Source organism: Mus caroli, chromosome 9 (genome assembly GCF_900094665.2).
Source record: "Mus caroli chromosome 9, CAROLI_EIJ_v1.1, whole genome shotgun sequence".
Taxonomy (NCBI): domain Eukaryota; kingdom Metazoa; phylum Chordata; class Mammalia; order Rodentia; family Muridae; genus Mus; species Mus caroli.
This window is the reverse complement of record NC_034578.1, coordinates 66,524,684-66,541,124: the sequence shown is the minus strand read 5'-3', so window position 1 is coordinate 66,541,124 and position 16,441 is coordinate 66,524,684. Positions and strand designations below refer to the sequence as shown.

The 16,441-nt window shown below is 46.5% G+C and overlaps 1 protein-coding gene and 1 long non-coding RNA gene across 6 annotated transcripts in view; one reads left to right on the top strand and one right to left on the bottom strand.

Annotated features, from left to right (window-relative positions):
- The window catches only part of Rora (RAR related orphan receptor A), a 731,210-nt gene that overhangs the window by 21,233 nt on the left and 693,536 nt on the right, over positions 1–16,441 (bottom strand). For all 5 annotated transcript variants that reach the window (XM_029481367.1, XM_021171873.2, XM_029481369.1 and 2 more), the window contains 2 exons: positions 3,033–3,174; positions 329–724 (listed from right to left, as the gene is read on the bottom strand). In XM_029481367.1, the coding sequence (XP_029337227.1) occupies positions 329–724; positions 3,033–3,174 (538 nt within the window). The remainder of the gene's footprint in view (positions 1–328; positions 725–3,032; positions 3,175–16,441) is intronic.
- LOC110301405 lies at positions 643–15,916 on the top strand. The gene is made up of 3 exons (XR_002378708.1): positions 643–894; positions 5,010–5,104; positions 15,707–15,916. It is a non-coding gene; the product is annotated as an uncharacterized LOC110301405 (long non-coding RNA).

Here is a 16,441-nt window from a genome sequence, read left to right as displayed (position 1 = left end):
TAAATATATGCCTATGGCTTAGATTGGGCTGGTGGACTCCGTGTCTGTGTGTGACCTTAGGCATAAAGGAATACCTGGAGTCTTAAGTGACTAACCAGTTCAAGTGGCCTTCTCCCGTGCTTACTGTTGTTGCTTACATCCTGTCTAGGTTCAGAGCAGTACATTTGCAGTGGACACCCATGAGAAACAATCATACAGGGAGGCTGGTATCTGAAGCTTGGGCAAGGTGGAGGGGAAATCCCGCCCATCATAGACAATCCCTTGTACCCCTTTCACTTCACAGGGAATGCCCAGAGCAAACCAGGAGGAGCACTGCATACTGCCTTACCTAGTTCTGCCATGGACACGGTTGGGGAAGTCTCTCCGTTGGTGAAGGAGCAGTAGGGGAAAAAGCCAGATGCTGGTGTGTAGTCACATATGGGTTCGGGTTTGATCCCATTGATGTCCAATCCCGACTGGTCTGGGGAGGGCTGGATGTCCAGGTAGAAGCTGCTGACCGCTGAGTCGGCCTTGCTGCCCTCGGGGGTGTGCCCATCCATATAGGTGCTGAGGTCATCATGCAGTTCCGTCAGCCCATTGGCTGAGATGTTGTAGGTGGGCGTCAGCGGCTCCGCCTCCCCAGGCTGCTGCTGGTGGTCTCGCTGCTGCTGCTGCATCCGGTGCTTCTGCACCTCAGCGTACAAGCTGTCTCTCTGCTTCTTGGACATCCGACCAAACTTGACAGCTGGGAAGAGAGAAAGCAACGCACACCTTGAACCAGGCAGAGTTATCCTCTCTCAAGCTTTCAGGTTTCCAAAACATCTCAGAGCAAGTCGGCATAAAAGCAAGTCACCCACAAGGCAAGAACAAGTGCCTCAAGCTGCCCCCAACCCCCTTGCAAACACACCCTCCCAGGTGACAAGCTAGCCCAGGCAACCCTTCTTCCCTTGTTGGTCTGCAGCCTTGTGCCCTTAGGCTCATTAAGAATATAATGTTTTGATTTTTCTTTTTGAGACAGGGTCTTGCTAAGTAGCCCAGACTGGCCTTGAACTGGTGGCCACCTTACCTCAGCCTCCTGAGGATGACAGACACGTTGCACCTAGCTCTGTGGTGTCATGATCTGGTCACTTTATACGACATGGCCTGGCCCAGACCCGCCCCCTTACTTTGCAGCATTTGAACCACCAGGCAGAGATGCAAAGATTCATGGGATATACTGGGGCGGAAGCTGCATCTTTTACTAAGTATTCTTTCTATCCCATACATAAGAATGACAGATCTGGGGCTTCACCGTGAAGCTGTCTATAGTTCCCAGAACTGTATGTCTGTGAGAGCTGTGGGCAGGTGTGGCCTTGTCTGTATTTATTTTCTTTTTTGGAGAAAATAAATTTCACCATATTGCCCAGGTTGGTCCTGAAGTCCCAGGTACAAGCTGTCATCCTCTCTGCCTCTCAAGTAGCTAAGGCACAAACCTGGGCATCTTAGCTGGATCCATTGTTAAGTGATACTTTGCTCTACACTCATTTAGCCTCAGGTAAAGAGAACAAGGGAGGGCAAGGCCTGTAACGTCCCCTGGGGGAGGGTCTGTGTCTGTGGCACTTCTCAGGATCTGGCCGGGCAAGCGTGGCAACAGCTTCCTGCCTCACTGTCTCAGGTGTGTTTTCCCTGAAACACTCATCCAGATATAGAAAACATGTTTCCTGGCTTGATTGCTCCCACCGACGGTGCCATCCCCCTGCCCTCTTGTCTAGGCACTCTACAGACAAAGATTTTTGCTGGAGGGATTTAGTTCTCCTAATTGATTATAGTTAAATTGATTCCTGATTGGGGGGACGACCTCATTTACTTCAGCCTTGTCAGAGTGACGGAGGGGCAGAAGGCAGGGGAGATGGAAATGCAGTTGGGAACGAGAGCACTCCACTGACCAGCTGGTGGAGTTGTCTTGCCAGGGGAGGCTGTGCTGCCCTTTCTACAGAGGGAACAAGCCAGGAGCTCAGCCATTCTGGGACTTCCAGAGCTCAGAGAGGGTTGGGCAACAAATCACAACAACTTATGCTATGTTATGATATAGGTGTGTAAAGAGCCACCCTGAAGATACTTAATCTGGGGCGGGCGGGACCGAGGCTATTTTAGAACCCCCCCGAGGAAAGCTTCTGCTCTAAAGTTAATGTTTGTCTTAATAAAATGACGATTGTATCCAGTGAGCAAGGCAAAAAAGGAGCAGCCCAAGGAAATGCATTTGTAACAGGCAGCTAGGAACCCCACCTAACTGTCAGTTTGATGCTGAAGGCAGACGAAAGATGCAAAAAGACTCACAAGACACGTAGTGCGAGTGAACATGAGCTCGGGTGGCCCTGTTGGCCCTAAGAACAGCTGATGGTAGGAAGGGCAGACGGACACCCCACAGCCCAGGAGATCTCTGGGGATGGTCAGTATACTCAGAAAAGTCCTTAAGCTGGACCCACTGCATTTCCTGCCAGTTTCCACGCGTGACTGTCCTGAATCCTGGTGTTATTTCGTGCACTTAAGAGCGGCTGCTTCGGGGAGGGATCTTGAGATGCTCTGTAACTGGCAAGTGGCCTATCCCTAGTTGTCATGCCTTCTCAATGAAGAATAACACCTATCACCCAGCCTCACTCACTATTTTCACACGTTTGGAAGGTGCAAAATTTGACTTTGGCAGGCATTTGACCCAGTTACCGTAAGAACTATTTCCTGCCAAGTGCCAGTAGACTTACCAGCATTAGGCAAGTACCAATTTGTCCTGGCTTGGGTTTCCTGCCTGAAAGCCCTCAGATGACACATACCTGTAGTTTCTGAAATGTTGACAACCTGAAGCTATTCTGACTACAGGACACTTCTGTGTCTACCCTCACCAGCTAGTTGGCTGATTCCCATAGATCATGAATAAAGGAAGTGCTATGGATTGTAGGAAGCTGCCAGAGGGGCCCAGGAAAGGGTTGAGAGAGCCTCCCCTGATGGAGCAGCACCATGTCGCATGCGCGTCTGCCCAGACCCATGCATTTGTCCCACGCCAGCTATGCGAGGCTCACCATCTCGAGACATCCCCACGGCCAGGCATTTCTGCAGCCGACAATGCTGGCAGCGGTTTCTGCTGGTCCGATCAATCAAACAGTTCTTCTGACGAGGACAGGAGTAGGTGGCATTGCTCTGCTGACTTCTCCTGAAAAAGCCCTGTGATTCAGTTGTAAATACGGAACAGGTTAGTGTCAGTTCCAGCGGTGACACCCAAAGGCTGGGTACTAAGCATCGAGCACCGAGCGCCATTAATATTTAATGGAGGGTTAAGCTTGGAGCAGAATCGTCCAGGAGGCCATTAATGAAATTAAAGTCACTTTTTTTCCTTGAGTAAAATTAACCCCCAGAGCCTAATCCTCCATCCCTTACACATGCAAAACTTCCTTAAACTTCCACTCAATTGCCTGTGTAAAAGACACATGATCAGGGCGACCAAACAAAGCAGTGTGCTGGCTGCAGTGACCCCTAAGGATTTGCCCCTAACCTGTATCTCCAAAATACCTTTTCCTTTGGTGCACTTGTGGAGTATACACAAGAGTATGTGTGTTTGTGTGTGCACATGTATGTTCCTATGTGTGCTTGCAGAGGCTAGAGGAGGAGTCTGGGTGTCAGGCTGCCTTATTTTGCTAAAATGGGGTCTCTTACTGTGCCTGGCAATAGACTGTCAGGTTGCAAGTCCCAGTGAGCCTCCCATCTGTTTCCCACAGTGCTGGAGTGAGCAGGTGCCCATGTCATGCCTGGCTGTTTATGTGGATGCTGGGGATTCAAACTTAGGTTCTCATGTGTGTGCAGCAAGTGTTGTGTCCCATGATGTCATCTATATGTCTGGGTGTGCCGTGGTGTTTACCACTCAAGCCTCTGGCTGTTTGGCCATCTTTCACTCCCCGGGTCTGAACCTAACGGTGCAAACAGTGAGATGACACTTGGATTGGCTACTTTAAAGATCAGTTGCATTTCAAATTTTCAGTCCTCACCGGTTGGGAATCAGCAGTGTTTAGAAGAACGGCCTTTAGGCTTGGGTCCAGTGTAGTGATCAGCAGCTTCTCATTTGTGTTGAGTGCTATGCTGGAGGTGAGAGGGTGTGCAAAGACACACGGGAGCTGCTGGCCTCAAGGTGTGTGCTTATGAAGCTCCTGATTTTCAGTACAGGGACTAGAAGGTGCAAGCTTTTCTTTAGTGATTTTTGTAGGAGAAACCCACAAGCTTCGCACAGGTGCAACGTTTCCACGATGGCTGACTGAAAAATTGGTTCTAATCGCCATAGATTTCTCATGCAACACATGTGCTACTTAGAAGCATATTTTATAACTTCCAAAATACGTGGCAGTGACAGGGCTGGGGATATCGTGTGTGTGTGTGTGTGTGTGTGTGTGTATTTCTTCTAGTGGTATCTAAGGAAATGTAGGGGTTATGTGAAGCAGAGCCATAGAGGGTACAAGAGAGAAATGGTCACCTTCAGGGCTGTCTCTAATGATAAAGACAAATGTCTCCAACCAAGGGGACATTAGGGAGTAAAGGAAGGATGGACAAGGAATGTTAAAATATCCACATGCTTCATCCAACACATTTGTCTAGAGGCAGCTTTGACTGCTGTATCAGAATTATTAAGGACAGAAATAAATGTGCTTGTCCTGTCAGCCAGGAGTCTTTTCTAGAGAAACAGTTCAAGAGTCATCCAGGGGATGCTCTTTAGAGCACTAGATGCCCAAATGTGACTGACTTGAGTTCTAGTACCACACTCTTACACAATGGAGTTGGGCGCCCACTGAAAATCATGTTTCAGAAATACTGTTTGTATAAAAAAAAGTGATAAAATTGGCTCAAGATCTAAGTCCAGTGCAATCTAATCTGAGAGTGAGAGAGCACCCCATATTTGATGTAAAAGAAACTATGAAAAACTATGCCTCCCCCAAAGAGAAGAATTGCTGGTCTTGGCTGGTGGGGCCGTTAGTGACTCTAACTTTCTCCTTTTTTCTTTGCTTTCTGATTAGTCCTCTACAGGTCAGTGGATGGCACTCAAAATCTGCCATCAGTGTCCTCACCTGCTGCTTTGTGTGATGACTAGGGTCTGCATGGACCAAGCCAAGTAAGTTAAATGCATGTGAGCCAGGCTCTTCTAACCCACTTTGTAACGAGTTCGGTGTCTTTGAAAGCAGTCAAAATATTTAAAACTGTGTGTGTGTGGTGTTCCCTGGCAAAAGGGGAGTGTGAGAAGTTTTCTTAGAATTTTCTAGAAGGAAGCCAAGAAAATATATTTTAAAGCACACCAAGAAGTCACCTGCATGGGTGGTCACTTTGGTCTTTGTCTGTTTATCACTTTCTTGGGGCTCAGCCACTGGCTGCGTTTCTTTCACAGGTATTTAAAATTTTAATTTTATTTATTTGTGTGAAGGGTAAAGGGACTGGAGCCTCTCGAGATGGGGTGGCTTGCTCAAAATGCCACCTCCAGCACTTCAGGAAGCCAGGAGAGAGATTTCTTCAGAATTCTTTCCAGAACACCCTTGTCCCCTTTGTTTCCACTATAAGTAGCAGGACAGATTGACTCTGAAATTACCATTTCCTTTAGATTCATTCGTTCAGCTGACCCAGGCTGCCACTGCACAAGCATCTTATCAACTCATGCTCTACCACTGTAGCGGAGGTGGGATGGGGGTCACAGGAGAAATCAGCCTCGGAGTCCAGCATCCCACTTCCTTTCTGCCCTGAAGCATTATGTCCGCTTTGGTTCGCCTTACCTTCCCCACCCACATGGAAATCTGGCTCATTCATGGAGTGAACAGCAATGAAACTCAGGGCAAGGGCTCAGAGTCGCTCTCATTAGAGATGTCTGAGCGAATCGGGCTGTAAACCTCAAGGAAAATTAATGCAGCATTCTGTGTGTCTAGGGTTGGAGGAGGGGCAGCAAGCCTGGAGCTTGTGACTAGCTTCCAAGCTGCCTGCCTAGCTATGGAGTTGGGAAGGATTTGGGAGAGCAAAACCCAGCAGACACACCCTCTTCACCTCACACTTAACCTTCAGTTGAGTCCATCAAGAACACGATGGCTCACCAGCTTTGAGAGGGCAGAGCTGAGAACCAGGGCAAGGCCATTCTCTTGGACAAAGACAATACAGTCCCATCCTCAAGAAGAAATATCCCATTCATGACACGAGGGGTCCAGTGGAGCTTTCTAGGGAGAGACTGGGGAGGCTGCCCTGATTCAAACTGAACTCTGTATTTTCAGAGACACTGAGTACTCAAGATTAGGTTAGGCTGGCTGACCAGCGGGTCCAGGTATCTGTCTGTCCCCACCCACTAACTCTGCAGCATGGGGACTGTAAGGGCATGCACGCAGCCACACCTGGCCTTTAACATGGGACTGAGCTCAGGTCCTCATGTTTCATGGCAAATGCTTCACTGAGCTATCTCCTGAGCACCTGGCTGCCTTAAAAAACCTCCGCCAGTATTCCTCAGAGAGCTTTCAGAGCAGTGTAAATGCCGAGGAAGTTATACTGGTAAAACAAGTTAGAGCCCACAGGAGAATTAGAAGTAAGAAAGAAACAATGGAAAGTTCAGGGATGCTTCTGAGTGAGACTCAGGGGTTTGTCTGCTTGGAGCACATCCTAGAGAAGGTTCTGAGACATGAGTTCTTGAGGGTGAGCAGCCTGTGGCAAAGCTCTGAGGGGAATGCGTATCACAAAGCCAGCACTCAAGTCAAGGATTGGCAAGAAAGGCATTAACTACATCACTGTGCAATTTTGCTGGTACCAAAAGGTATGTCAGGACACTTGAAGTAGTTCCATTCTAGTCATGGTGGACTCCAGCAAAGAGTCACCATGATCTTCCTCGGGCAGGAGATTCTTGGATTGTGGCACATTACCACCACCTAGTGGCTATATGCTGCCATGCAGCCCTTCAAAAAAATGTAACACCAATAGGTTACCTTGGGTGGTGGAAGTGGAAAGATTACCAGGCCTATATCCCTTAACTGGTGACATGATGGGATCACCCATGTAGGTTTTGACAATGCACCACAGGTCTTTTACCCTTAGAGATACAAGTCACGGGAACTCACGAGCCTGAGCAACATGAAATAGTTTCACCAACATGACTGTCTAAACATGAGCTGCACAAGGGCACTCATAAGACATTGGAGCTGAGATGAAAAGGATGGACCATCTAGAGACTGCCATACCTGGGGATCCATCCCATAATCAGCCTCCAAACACTGACACCATTGCATACACTAGCAAGATTTTGCTGAAAGGACCCNGATATAGCTGTCTCTTGTGAGNCTATGCNNGGGCCTAGCAAACANAGAAGTGGATGCTCANAGTCAGCTATTGGATGGATCACAGGGCCCCCAATGGAGGAGCTAGAGAAAGTACCCAAGGAGCTAAAGGGGTCTGCAACCCTATAGGTGGAACAGCAATATGAACTAACCAGTAAACCAGTACCCCCAGAGCTCGTGTCTCTAGCTGCATATGTATCAGAAGATGGCCTAGTCGGCCATCATTGGAAAAAGAGGCCCATTGGTCTTGCAAACTTTATATGCCTCAGTATAGGGGAACGCCAGGGCCAAGAAGTGGGAGTGGGTAGGTAGGGGAGTGGGGGAGGGGGAGGGTATGGGGGACTTTTGGGATAGCATTGGAAATGTAAATGAAGAAAATACCTAATTAAAAAAAAAAAGACACGGTAGCATGGGCAGCAGAAGGCTAGGGAGGTCTCAGCACCTCACAAAAAGTCACAGGCAACCAGAGAATGCTGTGAGAAATGGTCTTTCCCCAGGGAAGAGCACGCCGGCTGCTTATCCGATATCAAATCGATAGCCCTGAAACATGTACACACGAGTAACACTGTACAGACTAAGCGGGCTGTGCTTAGGCATATATATATGAGTATGTATGAAACAACAGTTAATGAAAAGAAAGATGAACTAACTAAAGTTATTGGAATTAATTCATTGAACATTAATTGAAATTACTGAAATGAAAAATAATGGAAATTAATTGACTAATTATCAATGAACGAAAGAGCACATGGAATGGTATATGGATGGGATGGTCCGGAGTGAGGGAAAGGGAGAGGATGTAATTGTATTATAACCTCAAAAATATACGAAATAAAGATGATTATGCATGTGTGTTCCTGGGTGTGGGCTGTACAATTGAGTGCCATGTCTAAGAGGCCAGAAGAGGGCATCAGATTCCCTAGAAGTGGAGTTTACAGAGGATTCTGAGCCACTTGAAGTAGGTGCTGGCAACGGAACTCTGGAAGAGGAATACAAGCTCTTAGCTGCCGAGTCGTCCCTGGACTGCTTTGTCTTGAAAGTACATTTTTGAGTCTCATTTATGACAAGTCCACTGCTCAGTACTTTTGAGAAAACAAAATGGTTATTTGGTTTTATTTATATATATCCATATCCTAATATACATATTCTCAAATTTGACCCTTGGGTGGAGCTTTCTTCTACTTCCTGGGTTAGGACTAGGGTCAGAGTGTTCAGGAGATAGCTTATGACCTGGATTCAAGAAGTGAATACTAAATGTCAGGAAATTCATTCAATCCAGATTTTAAGCCTAACCACCACTAAAAAAGATCATTATTTATTATAACAGGGGCTGTCAAGTATATTGGAAGGATGGCAGCAGTTGGAGATGCTGAAATATTGGTTAATTCTTCCTGGGGTGCTTGCATTAGCCTCACTGTGGAGTATTTACACCTCGGCAAATGCTATGGCAAATGCTACGCTTTGGGGCTCAGTTGATGGCTCCTACTTGTGGTGGCTGTCTAAACCGAAAAGTAATTTGGTCGGCCTGTGCAGACCAAATGTGAGACTGTGTCCTAGCTGTACCCATGCAGTTGGGAATATTGTAGAAAAATGGAAGTATTTGTCCAGAATTAGAAATTTACCAAACAGTTTAGCAAAGGTGCTCCCATCTCTATTAACAAAGATGTGGAGTTCCAAAATGTGTGTCTCTTGCCTCACTTTCTTATTTATACGTGGAGATGAAGTTATCAATGCAAATTCACAATGAAACCATAGGTTTTCATCAGCTGCATCTGGCTTCCTTCATCCAAATCCAGGTACACACACACCTAAGACCTGTTGCTGGAGTCACCTCCCTATCAGCCCCCAGTGCTTCACCCTCATAATAACCAGGGAACGGCCGCCCATCCAGGCATCTCTCTCCCAGACTCAAACCTCCTTTCAAAAGTCCTACACAGACCAAGCTAGCTTTTCTAAGGACCTCTGTCCCTGAGATTGCCTGGAAGCTCAGAATCTCCTCCCTATCCATTCTCTGGGACCTTTTCTGAGCCCGCTCCTCCCAGGCACCCACCTCTAGTGCAGCATGACTGCCTCCACTGCCTTCTCTGTTCAAAAGAGTTGACTCAGACGCCTGCTGAAAGCATGGCAGGGTGGAGGAGGCCTCCAGTGACAGCCAGATTCTGAGCTTTCTAGGTGCTGCAGAGGACACCTCATCAATTGTATGTAAAGTAGCCATTTGCATATCCGTTGTATGTTCTGGCTTAAAATCCAGGGAAATTAGAGCTATACGTTCAAGAGCTCACTCCAAGCAGAGGACAGGAGGGGCCAGATTTGAGTTCTTGATTCTAGGTGCGTCTCATTCCAAAGGCTTGCTTTTATGGTGAGTGTGCAGAAGGTCAACCTTGGGCATCCATCCTCAGGAGCTGTATCCTTCTCTGCCTGCCTCCCTCCCTCCCTCCCTCCCTGGCAGGGATTTCTCACTGGGCCCTATGGCTCACCTGTTAGGCTAGGCTGGCCTCAGGGATTCTCTGGGGAGTTTAGGCATGTGTTTACTGGGGATCAAGTGTTACTTTATCATCATGAAGACATCTTCCCCTCCCTGCCCCCAGTTTCAGGTCACAGAAATATGGAGGGAAGATTGAAAATAAGCCCCTACCCCCTTCTTAGATCTGTAGTGGAAGTTAATGATAATGGCCAAAGCGAGGGTGATTGATACAGGGTCTCACACACTGCATTTCTACACAGGTGGGAAAACTAATTTGCTAAATCTATCTCATTAAAATGTTTTGACATATCAGTGACTTTTTACACTGGGGTTATTATTGATTTGAGTCAAGCATGTGCGCTCTCTGGACACTGAACTGTAGGTGCGGAAGGGGGGAGTACTCAGGAGTCTTGCCCTGGAGTTGGAGGGTCCCTCTTGCTTGGGGCTGTTTCTCCATGAGGCACAGGCTGCAATACTGATCTGATGTTTGGTCTTTTGACAATTTTCACGTAATGAATTGATTCCTACAGTTCATTAACATACCCACTTCCACTTCTGTGTACACATATGTCTTAATTAGCTGCTCATTGGCTGTTTAATTACAAGAAAACAGCTGACAGCTGCCTTGCGGAATTCTAATGGCAGACGCGTTGGAATGGCTACACATTTGCTTTTTGACAACCAAGATTTATTCATGACTCTGAGTTATTGTGAGTGCTCCTATGCCTGCCCAAAGCACCGCATCTTGCAGTTTGACTAAGAATTGGAAATTCAGGAGACTGTACCAAGTGGGTTCTATGTCTGCCTATGCGGAGACGAGCTGAGTCTTCTGTATAAACAGATGCCCTATGTCCCAATGCTATTTATCCTGGGAGCTTTCTTTCGAGAATGTTCAGAAGGGTGAGGGTGAGTGTGGATAGGAAGTGGAGAAGCTGGACACTGGGGGGAAGATGGTAAGTGTCAGGTTTACTGAGGGTAAGGCTAGGTCATCCACAGATTGAAGTCAGGGAGAGAAAGAAGCAAAGGAAGTGAGAAAGTGGAAATGGACTCAGAGCAGGAGTAAGAGTCTCCTAAGCAGTAGAGGAGGAAAGAGACTCGGGTTCCTTAGAGGAGAACGGGCAGCCTCCTTTGCACCAGTTAGCTGGTGTACAACAGCTACCCCACCCCACCCATGTCCAAGCATCTGGTAGCACTTCCCAGGGAAACTTTCTTCCATAGGTAATGGCCCACCTCCTCGTGGAACTCTGTGTGGCAGTGAGCTCTGACTGGAAGCTGACATCACCTCATGTGTCCCATTTGTATGTGTGGCTGCTGCCAGTGCCTGAGCTCCAACATTCTCAGTTCCAGTCCTAAGAAAGGAGTGCAGCAACCCCAGGAGAACCACGCAGAAATCTAGTCCTAAGGCAGGGAGGATTCTGACAACTACACTGTCCGGAACCTAGCTTGTTTGTGAGCCGAGAAGGGGCGGGGGCAGTAGCTACTGAGACACATGAGCAAGCCACTTGTTTCTGTGGCACTGAAGTGGAGGCGCTCCAATCACCTCATCACCTAACAGCAGAATAGAAGACTCAGGATGGCTGAGGGGTGAAGTGACATACTGTCCCTCCCCAGCTCTGACTTTCATTTTAAAAGGCCGAGCTCTAGTCCAGGACTAGGCATTTTAAAGCACTAAAAATAAAAAATATTGAACATGAAAACATTATGTTGAAAACCATACAGAGCCAGCTCAGGGGTCGTAGGGACGTTTTACAACTGAATAACAAAAATAGCAGAATTCATGAAGAACCAGTAGGGCCTCATGGGAATAGTCATGGAGTTTCTTCCCAGCCAAGGGCATAGAAAGCTCCACACACTTTGACGATTTCCTCAGAGAGGAGAAAAATATCTGCAACATGCTCTAAATATCATTAAAAACCTTCCTATAGTTATTTTTTGAGATGCTTGTATGAAGAGATGATTGTAAATTTCTCAGTGATTGCCTGGAAGAGGAAGTTTCACATAGGACACCATCTTAGCTCTAAGTCATTGATGAGCAAGTCTCAGGTAAATGAATCATATATGGTAAGTAGACTATGATTTCTATGTGTATATATACACAGAGGTTATATGTATTTTTATGGCGAGCAAAGGGTCTTAAATATGAGAAACCAATTTACTAATCCCAGTACTAGACTGTACAATAAACTTAAGAACATAGAGGCAAAGAGCATAGGGGTTAGAGTACTTCTGCTCTTGCAAAGGCCCCAGGTTTGGTTTCTGCAGTTCATAACCATATCTCACTCCAGCTCCAGGGGATCTGATACTCTTTCCTGACTTCCACGGTATCTGCACTTATACACATACCTCTTTTTAAAAACCTTACAGTTGAAATTGTAGAGACAAAAACCCTAAAACAGTTATGGATTTGAAAAACAAACCAAAAGTAGGCGTCTGCGACAGAAACGTTCCATTATCAGCTGAGCTGCCATGGGAAGTGACAGCACGTGCCACTGGACCATTTCTCAAAGGTCTAACCACGAGCACAGTTCTCAGCATATTCCTTTCTTTACGGGATCAGGATGGAGGTTCAGCTCTCCATCTACAGCCCAGGCATCATTTCTAGGCTTTTTTACCAAGGGTCCAACCAGATTTGGTTCCAGGAGTTCAGAACATCTCTCAAGAGAGGGGAATTCGTGCATATTGCTGTCGTAGGATGATGATAAATTTTCCCCATAATAGAAGACGTGGTGGAGGGAACCCTTGCTCCCTTCCACTACCCACAGAAAACTGCACTTATTCCCCGCCAGCTGGGGTGTATGTCCTTCCTTAAATGCAGTGGCTGCAACCAAGGCTGCCTATTGCAGGTCATTTTACCTGTGCCATTCCCCACTATCCTTAACTCTTAGCCCAGGATGCCTCCCTGGTCCCATGGTGGTACCTGTGAAACTGAACCAGGCCCAGATTCCTCTAATGCCATCAGCTGGATATGGGCATCTGTGAGTTTATACACAATCATTTTTGCCCTGCACAGGCCACTTCTCTACAGACAGATCACAAACTCCTTGAGGGAGGAGTCAGTCAGCTACATCTTTGGATTCCTCAGAGTGCTGATGGCCCCAAGAGAGAGTTCTAGTATTACATTTATTATCATGTGTATTGGCATGAAAAAGTGCCAATGGCTACAGAAGACAAGACTAGACCATGGGTATCCCATTAATAGTACCTGTCTATCTTGAGCATTGCCAAGGTATAGAGGAGTGTGGGTAACAACAGCTAGCTCTCGGGTATGCAAGTACCCCGCTGCATATCCAAGCCTCTCCCAAGTGTCTGACCTGGATGCGTGTGAGTACTCCAGCAAGCAGCTTGCTACCCTTGCCTAACAGGCTGGGGGGAATGGATTGATACTCTAGGTGATGAGGTCACTGCTCAACTTGACAAGTCCCAGGCAGAATTCTAACCCGGGTAGTCTGGGTGGACTCAGGGGCCATGTAGTGCACTGCCCCTGTCTAGATCTCCAAGGGTCACGCTGTCTGGCTTCTTTATGGTCAGGTTGATATACCTACAACACAGCTAACTCAGAAAACGACTGTGGTGTTTGAATGAGAATGCTCCTACCCAACTCCCCCCACCCCCCAGACTCAATTTGTTCGAATCCTTCGTCCCCAGTCGGTGGAACTGTTTGGGAAGGATTAGGAGGTGTGGTCTCGTTGGAGGACGTGTGTCACTGGAAGTGAGCTTTGAGGTTTCAGCAGACTCCTTCCTGCCTTTTACCTCTTGCTTGCAGTTTGAGATGTGAGCTCTTAGCTTTCCTATTACCATGGCTTCACACACTCTAACCCTGTAAAACTGTAAACCCAATCACATGCTTTCACTTATAAGTTGTGTTTGTTGTGTTTTATCGCAATAGAAAGATAACTGATACAACAACCCAGACCATTTTCTATCCCCTCCTTACTACAGATCCATTTGATACACAATATGGCTTACCCTCCTATGTCTAATTAGACTGCCAGGAAGAAAATGATTTATGATTTGTCATAGTGGGATCATTGCCACCTGGTTAGAATAGGATAATTAACAACAGTGGCAGAACTCGTATACTTCACCATAACTAGGGGTAAAATAACTACAGTCAGACACTACAATATAGAACAGGTATTGTATCCCTTAAAACCAAACTCATAATACTGTACAATACTGAAAAACTCACACTCTAATGGTTTAGTGTCGTTCGTTGTGGGAAGTCACATGAGCAGATGAGCAGAACCGCCACCAACTGAATGAACACCATTTCAACGTGGAGGTGTTCCATGGCCAGGATTTGGGGAGGGGAGGTGTCTAGATATATTGGGACTGTTGTTGCTGTTAGCCTTACTGTCTGTTATTTATTATCTCCAGGATAAATATTGGGCCTTGAAATGTATCCTGTGCGTGTGTAAATGCATTGGTACTCTGTCAATTCGGGACTCACTGAATAGCCTGTTATTAATGAGCCTAAGGCATAGCACACAAGTCACCCCCTCTCTACCCCTGATTTTCATTTTTCTAGATCATGCATTGTCAGTTCAATACACAGAACTCCAGTGGCACAGCTGACCAACTCAGAGTGACTGCTGGGCTTCTGGGGCAGGGTACAAGGATGCAGGTGGCATAGACACCCAGGGGACGGGCCACACACAAAGGCCATTCATGTGGAGGACCACAACAGAGCAGACACTGTTGTAGGGATGAGAGAGGACCTGGTGCTCCCACCAAGGACATAACTTTGGGGTCACTGAGGCTGACGTTGAGCCAGCTATCTTGGACAGGCCATGTGCATAGCTAGCTTAGTATTTCAACTTAGGACACTGGGTGTCTTCCTCTGTCACTCTTGATACCTGAGACAGAGATGGCCACTGAACTTGAAGTTCTCTGTTTCAGCTCTGCTGGCTGGCAGGTGAGCTCTGGGGATCTGTCTGGCTCTGCCTCTGCCAATCCCGGGGTTACAGTGCACACAAACACACTCAGCTTTTTATTAATATTACTATTATTTTAACCATAGATGCTAGGTCCTCATACTTGCAGAGCTGGCAGTGTTACGTACCCAGCCTTCTCTCCAGCCCCAAGTATTTCATTTTTAAAATAATTTATTTCAGAGAGGCCAGATTAAGGAAGAAAGGGGTATAGATTTTTTTCTTCTTCTTCTTTTTTTTTTTTTAATCCAGTACCATGAATGAGGTCTTAACCACAGAGATGAATAATTCAAAATTCCCCTCAAGTAACAAGTTCCCCACTTCTGAAAGGTGGGTGGCCTTTTTAAAAAGTACAAAAGGATTTGGTGATGTACAAAAGTCCCATGCTTTGGACCAGTGAGGTGGCTTAGTAGTATAGGGACTTGCCGCCAAGACTGATGACCTGAGTTCCTAGGACCTACATAGTAGAAAGAGACAACTGACTCCTGTAAGTTGTCATGCTGTCATCTGACCTCCATGTGCATGACTCCTCCTCTTCCTGCTCCAAATAAATACGCACAATAATGTTTAAAAATCCATCTCCATTAACCTAGATGATGCATTTACATATATGTAAATCAGCCAATGATAGGATTAGCAGTGAAAGGAAGAATTTAAAAAAATTATGAGGCTAATCTCCCTCAAATCTCTCAGCCATTATGTATGTACGTCTGCAGGTGATTCTATCTTATGCAATACATTCTAGTTTTCACTAATGGAAAGCAAACCAAATTCACAGATTTCCCCCAACCCCCAACCTTAAAAAGCCTCAGGGCTAATCTGGGTTTAGCTATTACTGTCTTCTAGGCCTTTTGTATCAAATAGCAACTCTCCCACTCATTTTGGGCTATTTTAACCCTGTCTTAGGACTCTTCCCATACAAGCAGAAGAATTTAAAATTTAACCAATGGAAATTTGAATAACAGTTTGGGGGGGCCTGGTCTTGGATTGATTAAGGTAAGCATCTCTATTTTCCATTCTCACAGTAAGCCAGTTCTGCATCCATGGCTCCGAGGCCACACCATACAAATGGTCACAACAGTGATAATGAAGATGCTATGTGGACTCAAGTGGCACTTTCCAGGATACTTTTAAGTGCCTCCGATTCTTGGAATATCCTAACAGGTGGGAAGGGCAGGTGTCACGGCTACCTTATGGATGAAGTTGAAGGATTAAAAGACTAAGATGTGGGCAGGTGACACCAGGAGTAAAGCCCAGTTCATCCCATAACTTAACATCTGAATAGCAACAGAAACACTCAGTCACAGCCATGTGAAACTTACGGGAAATACCTTCTCATAAAGCCAGTAATGGGCAGCCCCAGGTATCTGTGTGTGGGTGCGCACCCACTTTGCAGCAAGGGCGGCCAGCATAGGATGTCAGTGTCCTTTCCTGTAGCTTCCTGCCTTATTCTGGTGAGACAGGGTCTCACACTGAACCTGGAGCTCACTGCTGCAGCTGGCAAGTAAGCCTCAGGGACCTCTACCCCAAAATGCTGGGGTAACAGGCCGAGTGGCCATTTCTGGAGTTTTCACATAGGCATCAGGGATTTGAATTCAGGTCCCAAGTTCTCGAAAATGGCATGCTATTCCCTACTGACCCATTATTTATTTCCTCATCCCAGAGGTATCTCATCAGAGCAACCGACTCTAGTCCCTTGCTCTTGATTCTCCTGACATCTTGAAGAAAGGACTAGAGTCTATGCAACTGCAGTAATTACA